General features: G+C 47.2%; 1 protein-coding gene across 1 annotated transcript; it reads right to left on the bottom strand.

Moving 5' to 3' along the window:
- Nucleotides 1–1,741: 1,741 nt before the first annotated feature.
- Nucleotides 1,742–3,056, bottom strand: LOC123039826 (mitochondrial metalloendopeptidase OMA1-like). Its single transcript, XM_044462829.1, has 3 exons — nucleotides 2,643–3,056; nucleotides 2,461–2,558; nucleotides 1,742–2,094 (listed from the first exon to the last, which is right to left on the bottom strand). Exons 1-3 carry the CDS (start codon nucleotides 3,042–3,044, stop codon nucleotides 1,830–1,832), a joined length of 765 nt encoding a protein of 254 aa, XP_044318764.1. The 5' UTR covers nucleotides 3,045–3,056; the 3' UTR covers nucleotides 1,742–1,829.
- Nucleotides 3,057–7,815: the final 4,759 nt, after the last annotated feature.

Below are 7,815 nucleotides of genomic sequence, written 5' to 3'. Positions count from 1 at the left end.
GTCACCGGCTGTTGCCTCTCGACTCCACCGACGCGGGCTGCAACCTAGCCTTCGCCTGTCGTCGGCTGCTACCACACCAGAAAAAGGGAAAGGGATGGGAGGAAGGGGGAGGGCGTGGGGACTCCTTGGACGGGCGGATCCGGCGCGGAGCTCCTCAGATCCGGCGTGGCGGAGCTCGTCAGATCCGTCCGGGTTCACGCGCGGCTGCCGCTTCCCCTCGACCTCCCGACGCCGGTGGAGGACCGGAGGCTCGATACGGAGGAGAAGGCGAGTTGGAGGACGATAGGGAGGAGTGGGATACGGTGGGCATGCGAGACGGATGGGAACGGAAGGTGGGGATGCGGGAGGATAGCGACTGGTGCAGATGGAGGAGGTTTATTGCTTATTTTGTCGCTAGCGCGGCCGCTCGCTTCGTCTAACGAGCGTGCGCACGATTATGTATTTAGGATATATCAAAGCTTCTTCATCTGGTACAGTCACCGAATGGCTCTCATCAAATATAAAAGTAGTAGTCTTGAGAGAAGTGAACCACCAAATTCAGTGAGACCCACGACACCAAAGCTCTCGGCTCCGCAGCTTCTCATCCACGTCTGCACACTCACAAAAGCTTCTGTCCCTTGGCAATGGTATACACCACCACTATGGTGGTGGTCAGCTCTGAAAGCGCACGGCATCAACAACGACCTTGACGGTTCATGATGGCCTTTCTTAACTTGACTTGGAGATCCATGTTCAGCAGCACATTTACATATATAGCTCTGTTTGTCTGTAACAAGTTGCCCGACGCCCAAGTCAGGCTGTCTCCCTTCCTGTCCACGATACTTTCATTTCTAAGATGCCACCAAAGGCAACACAAGGGTCTGTCTCTGTGAGGTACAAACTATCCAAGTGTATTGCAATTGCAACTCATCTTTCATCATGAATCTGAGATACATCACATACATACATATATATATGTCAATTTCTCCGGACGCAAAGAAAGAAAGAAAGAAAGAAAGAAATCTCCAGCCAACCTTTTGCATGCATCGTTAAAATTCGACTCTGTTTTGCCATCGAGCAACACCAGTTGGGACATTAAAAGTAGAAAACACACATGGTGTCCACACACTGTAACAAGAAATACACTGAACATGATGACACCAGCAATGAAGGCAGTCTTCTACTAGCTAGATTTCATGTGGGCTGTGGCAGGGCACATCAATATTTTTGCTGAGATACACAACCACCAACATGTGGGCTGTGGCAGAGCATCTTCTACTAGCTACATAGTTGGCGATCTGCTCCTCCTTCCCGTCCTTGGTGACGGTGATGGTTTCCGGCGGCGCTTGGCTCGTCGGATCAAGGTCATGCGCCATCTACGCGCCCTTGATTTGTGGCAGCACGATGGCTCTCCACATGAGGAAATTATTCCTCGTAAGCTTCTCCTATGGCGGTGACCCGAGGCTCATGGCGTTGGAGCTACTGGATGAAGGGGCGAAAGTAGATGATGAAGCGAGGGAGGTGAAGAGGGAGGTCATGTTGCTTGATTGGGTGGAGGGGGTAGTCATGGCGAGGCTTGAAGGTTCTGGAGAGACTTGGGATTGGCTCGGGATTGGGTAGATGCGATCTCTCCTTGATCTAGGAAGAAGTTGGTCTGATTACCATGTAAAATCTATGGGAAACGTTAAACCCTTTTCTCGGGCCGCAGTTCTATTTATATCAATGTTGCCGTAGCTTACAAGAAGATCGATCAGGAGTTTGATCGAGAGAAGTACAGAGAAGGTCGGTAGAGGAGGAGACCGAGACAAGAAGGGATAGGAGAGGTTTATAGTTAAACACCAATCCTATCCCTATACAATTTGTATTTCAACACAACAATGTTTCTTTCCTTTCACTTGATTGTATAATGTCATTGCCTTCCTCATGACCCTAGGTTGCGATAGCAGCCGTGACCTTTTCTTGCAGGATGGATGAGAGAGAAAAGACAGCAGTTTCTCCAATATAGATTTTCTTTCCATGTTTCCGACCTTCTCAAGGGCTCGAGGGGCTTCATGTGGATCGTAACCAGCAGCTGCGAGTAGCATCATTCCGATATAATCTGCTTCTATCTCCTGCCTGCATATATAGTTAACACGATCACTATATCAGTCAACTTGCATGGTTAATTTAGTACGTACAATGGAATTAATTAGGGTGCAGTTAGGGTTCATCTGGAAGCCTGCATATTCTAATACAAAGCCATCACAGATCCGATTGCTTTATTTTTCTTCTCGTCTATACAAAGCGTCTTATATGACTTTGCTAACTACTGGCGTGTTTTTGTGCGTGTTCGTGTTAGCTGTGTACATTATACCTATGCAGAGAGTGGCCGGGTGTGTACTCATCGTGTTTTGTATCCTCTTGATGCATCATCTTAAGCCAGTAAAATTCACCTTTTGTTGAAAAATATAAAAAAGATATGAGCTAGTATTGATTACGTACCTTCGTAGGAATGGGGCGGTGAGGAGGGCCGGAAACCACTTGTTGTCGATCAAGTTTGCGATCATCTCTGACGTGTGCTTTGCAAGAACGTGTCCGAACTATACAACATGTAGTAGGAGCACAAAAGAAAATTTAATACTATGCATGATCTGCCTGATGAACAGATGATCTGAGCTACGTACCTCGTGCCCAAGAACAGCGGCGATCTCGGCGTCGGTGTCGAGACGGCGGAGCAGCCCGGTGAAAACTACGATTTTGCCGGTGCACAGCACATAAGCGTTGACGCTGTCGTGTCTGAGAACAACCGCCTCCCAATTGAGGTCGTCCACCCAGCCGAGAGCCTTCTTGGGCAGGCTACGGTGGACGGCGCCGACAAGCTCCATGACGATGCGGTTGACGCGGACGTTCTGATCGTCGTTCTCCTCGAGGATCCAGGACGCGTAATGCTTCTTGAAAGCGGCGAAGTAGGAGTCGGTGGCATGGCGCTCGCGTGCGGCCCGGCCGGAGCGGGGGACGAGGTGGGCGCGGTTGGTGTAGGGCACGGTCTCGACGTGGTAGCCACGGTGCATGGTCATCATCCCCATCGCCGGCCGCCGTGGGCTACGTATACAGGAGATTCATCGGGGGTACAGTGTACTACTTTATTTCCGGGAGTGAGTGGAGGAGTAAGAGTCGGAATTAAGTTCTAATATGGCACTGGATCGAATTATCGATCGAAGCCGATTATAAACTGCAGCTGCAGTCGGAAAAGGAAACGGTTGTTAATCACTGCACGCTTCTTCTTAGACGAGATATACTAGCTCCCTTTGAAAATACTTGTCATTCAAACGGATATATCTAGTTGCATTTCAGTGCTAGATACACATGTTTACTCCTGTCGGCACCGCCGCCGGTCTGCCCCATCTCTGATGGCCTCTAGGCCTTGGAGGTGTGGAGGATTCTCAGCCGCCACGCCGGTGGGATGGATCCTGTTCTCGTTCTTGTTAGGATCAACATCTTGGTTGGGCTGTGTTGCGGCGGCGATGTCTCTCGGTAAGGATAATGTCTCTCATGTTGAGAGCTTTTCTTCCATTAGGATCGAAAGAGCTTAAGCCGCCCAGGTATGTCTTCAGGGGGGGTATTGTGATTAAGCTCGTTCTGAATGAACGTAACCCATCCCGGATCCTGCTCGTAAAGACTCAGATGGAAGTTTTAGCCCTGCTAAATGAGCTAGAGCCTGGGGGTCTTGAATCTCCGGCGGGAGAGTGATGAGAAAGGAGGAGCCAACGAAGCACGAAGTAAAAAGATTTAAAATTGTTATTAGGCATAATGCTCCCACTTCTTCTGAAAGAAAACTGGGGAAAAATCAATATGGAGCCGTCAGAGGCTTATCTGGCCAATATGACTTCCTGAAATTCTTTCCTAAATGGAGGGGTTGGGGCTTTGGCTCCAGGCTCAAACTCTATCTTGTGGTAGACTGCCCTCCTAGGGAGCGCTTCGGCAACTAACTTGTGGGGCATGACATCCCAAACTCATCATTTACATTAGGAATTTTCTGAAAAAAAGTCTTATGTGTATTGGATCCGCTCTTCTGTTAGCATGAACACATGAATGAGATTCTTCTTATTCTTCCTAAATAGAACCCCCCCCCCCCACCCCCCACCCTCACCTTTCTTAGGACTATCAAGCCTTCTCGAATTAGGTCTATGGTAGAAGCACTGAACGTAGACCCGGCTATGTCAGATCTCGCGGAATTCGGTTGGTCCTTGTTTTCGGTAGATCTGTTTGGATCAGATCATCGTTCGTCTTTGTTTGATGATTACGGGTTTAATCCTTCTGATCTATGACTTTTTTTTTGAAGATAAAAGGAGGCGCGGGGCCGCCCTTAATCTATGAGTTTCTTCATTGGTGATGGTTGCTGCTCTGTTGCGCTGGTCCCATAAGGCCTTAGCACAACGACATCCGGACTGTCTACTACAATAAGGTTTGTCTCCTTTAGTTGCTTGTAGTTGTTGCTAGGTGTCCACAAACATGTTTGTAATTTTTATTACCTCTATTGTTCTTTGTAGTGCCATGTTTAAAGGTGAATAGATTGGATATTTCTTGAAAAATAAATAGATGCAGCCGTTTAAGCGACAAATAATTCTAGGAGGGAGTACTAATCACTGCACTACTAGTGCATGCATGCATGTACGATCACCATCAAGATCGATCGAGCTAGCCATTGGAGAGTTTGAAAGCCTGCCTAGCAGGAGTAGAATGTAGTTACTAATGCCATCTCTAACGCAGACCCTTAAATAATCTGTAAAACATCGGAACAAGCTGTCCGGACACACTTTGTCATTAATGTGAACTCGTATTTGTCCGTGAACGTGTGCGCACTTCCGTTTTCCCTCGACCGGATGTAAACCAGGGTGCTTTGTGGGACTCCGGACCTATATAACATAGGACTCCGACACCCACTGACTACCCAAAACTGAGATGAAGCCCGCGCATTTTGACCGGTCCCACTAGTAGAAAACAGGAAACTAGTCCCGGTTCCAGAGGGCCTTTAGACTCGGTTCTGGAACCGGAACAAAAGGGTCGGAACTAAAGCCCAAAACCTTTAGTCCTGGTTTGCTTATGAACCGGGACAGAAGGGGCTTCACGTGGCCGTTGTGGGGCGCCCAGGCAGGCGGACGTTTAATCCCGGCATACCAACCGGGACCAAAAGGCAGCCACGCGTCAGCAGCTCATAGGCGCTAGAGTTTTTTTTTGAAAGGGGGTTTAGGGGTTTTGGAGGGTTAGGGGTTTCATATTGTGTTAGCTAGCTAATAGAGAGAAGTGAACTCTCTTTCTCCGTGTTTGGTCAATGCTAGCTACTATATGTATAGAGAGAACTCGACACGCTAGCTAGTAAGCAAATGAAGGGACCATTAATTACACAAAATCGTCATGAACATATTCAGAGGGAAGTGACCTCTCTTTCTCCAAGACTGGTCGAACAACAAGTTTTCGTACATATCTATCCGACGCTACTACAGATATACAATATAACATCTCTTACAATCCCTAACATCTAAAATCAATTTCAATTTCCACACGACATTCTCCGTCTTTATGTATGACGTGTTTAAGAAAGAATCCTGTCAATTCCTCTTGAATTGCTCGTATGTGATCATGTGGTGGATGTTCATCCCGCATCTGCCACAACTAATTTAAAAAAGGGGGTCAATACATATATATGAAAGAAACTCAACACAATTGATGGTATAAAATAAAATTGTGAATATTGTTTACATACTTCATATTGTTCGTCAGAGTAGCCCCGCTGAGAGGTCGAATTGTGGATGAACTCGCAAACGTAGTATCCACATAAATTATTCCCGCCTTCTTGTCACAAGCACTTTATGAGAAATAGAGTTCAATCGAACTGATAATCAACCATGATAAATGGTATTGATTAAACTAGAATCCATGAGAGATGCGCGGAACTAGCTAGTACTACTTACTTTGGGGTGTGTAAATCGCAGCTCCTTTGGCAGACCCGTAACCATTCCGGTGAACTGTTTTCAAACCCTGCCAGGAAATGGTTACTTGATATCAGCAAATGAACGAAAGTTGCCGATATGGTGCGATAATGATCGATTGAACTTACTTCTGGAGCATTGCAGTCATGTCTGCATACTCCTGTCGATCTTTACATCTCGAGTCTAAGACAGCTACTACTCCCTGGTCAAGCTTAATCTCTAGCAGAATAAAGTGGAAACTACGCACGCATAACTCATCAATTACATTACTATAACCTCGAATAAGTGAAACCGAATATGCATAAGACAGTAACACTCACTTGAAGTTGTAAGCAAAGAGTATTTTCCCTTTGTTTTGATGTCAAAGTAATGATTATAGCAAGATGTCCTCGGTATCTTTGTTTCTCTTTTAGCCAACCATTCATTTAGGATATTTGGGTTAATGAACTCAATGTCATAGATTTGTCATTTTTTGCATTCGATAATCTTCAATTTGTATAATATAGTGAGGATAATTATATATACATGCAATGAAAGAGCTGAGCTATAGAGACTTAATTACATAAGTAATACTTACAGACAGTAGCAAGTCATGAGTTGTTTGTCGAGGGCGTCTTGATTGAATAACTGAAATAAATCCACAAATTCAACATGCAGCAACTCAACTCCAATGAGGCCGCACTCATCGTTAATTCTCACTATCATACTATTCTTCCCAGACTTCCTGCAGGTATCCATGTATCATTCATGCAATCTTCGCATCATCCTTGTTAGAGGAGGATGGTCAGGTTTGATGAGAGGCTTCCCATACTCGCATCTGAAGATCTCTACTGCCTCTAACGTTTCAAACTCTACATCATCGCTCAGGTAATCACCAAGATTGGTACCGGGCAATAGCCCCGGATGATTAGCGACGATATCGCTAGACACGTTGAGCGGGGGGCACGATTGCTTCACCTGTTCGCCGAGCTGGGAATTGTATTCCCACTTCTTCGTTGTGCTAATCTTGCATCACTAGAAGTACTTCCCGACCGCCGCACATCTTGATATGTCTTTTTAATATGACATAGTTGGAATCTGGCGGAGGCGGCGGTGGTCGCTTCAGGGCATCAAGAGTGCGCTTCGCTTACACCGGATCTACCGTTTCCTTCGGAGTTGGAGGTTTTCGTTCAAAATGGGCCTCCACTTCGGCTGCCACGATGTCATCAGTTTCCTTGTCAGTCCTCTCTTATGGTAACTTTGGAAGAGGCTTCAGGCTTGGACCAAATCTGTATTTATTCTCGCCTCTTGAACTGCTAGCCACCGAAGCGGCGGCGTCTCTCTTCCGCTGTTGCTGACGTGGTGGAGTCTACTGACACGCTGGAGGAGGCAGAGTGCTCCAACGCGCCGGAGGAGGCGGAGTGCTCCGACGCGTCGGAGGAGGTGGAGGAGGAGGCGAAGTGCCCTCATGCGCCGGAGGAGGCGGAGTGCCCTAATCACTAACCGGAGGAGGAGGAGGAGGCGTCCAGTTTGGAAGCTTGATGTGCTCCTTCCTTCATAGACAGGTACTCCTTAAAGCATAAACCAGATGATTCTCCCCTTCACCTCTTGGGTAGTCAAGCTCCAACTCCTCAAATCCCTCCATTATTTCATCCACCGTCATAATAGCATAGCCATGTGGACTCGGACCGCAATGAAAAGTTCCCTCAGCTAGAGGAGGTGCAACAGAGCCGACCGCCACCTTCGAAGTCAAGATCTGGCATTTCGTCATTAGCTCGCAATTTTTAGCCTCCGTGATACTATCCACGGGGTAGCGAGGAGCCGTGAATCAGGCTGAATGAGCTCCATGGAAGCCACGTTGCTTATCCGCTGAGATGGTGGGGTAGCT

Source organism: Triticum aestivum, chromosome 2B (assembly GCF_018294505.1).
Source record: "Triticum aestivum cultivar Chinese Spring chromosome 2B, IWGSC CS RefSeq v2.1, whole genome shotgun sequence".
Taxonomy (NCBI): Eukaryota; Viridiplantae; Streptophyta; class Magnoliopsida; order Poales; family Poaceae; genus Triticum; species Triticum aestivum.
Note: the sequence above shows the minus strand (reverse complement) of the source record. Positions and strands in the feature narration are given on the sequence as shown.

Coding starts and splice junctions, on each gene's coding strand:
- LOC123039826 (XM_044462829.1), bottom strand. CDS start 3,044: ATGGGGATGATGACCATGCACCGTGGCTACCACGTCGAGACCGTGCCC. Junction 2,559..2,642: donor CCGCTGTTCTTGGGCACGAG/GTACGTAGCTCA, acceptor CATGTTGTATAG/TTCGGACACGTTCTTGCAAA. Junction 2,095..2,460: donor ACCGCCCCATTCCTACGAAG/GTACGTAATCAA, acceptor CTATATATGCAG/GCAGGAGATAGAAGCAGATT.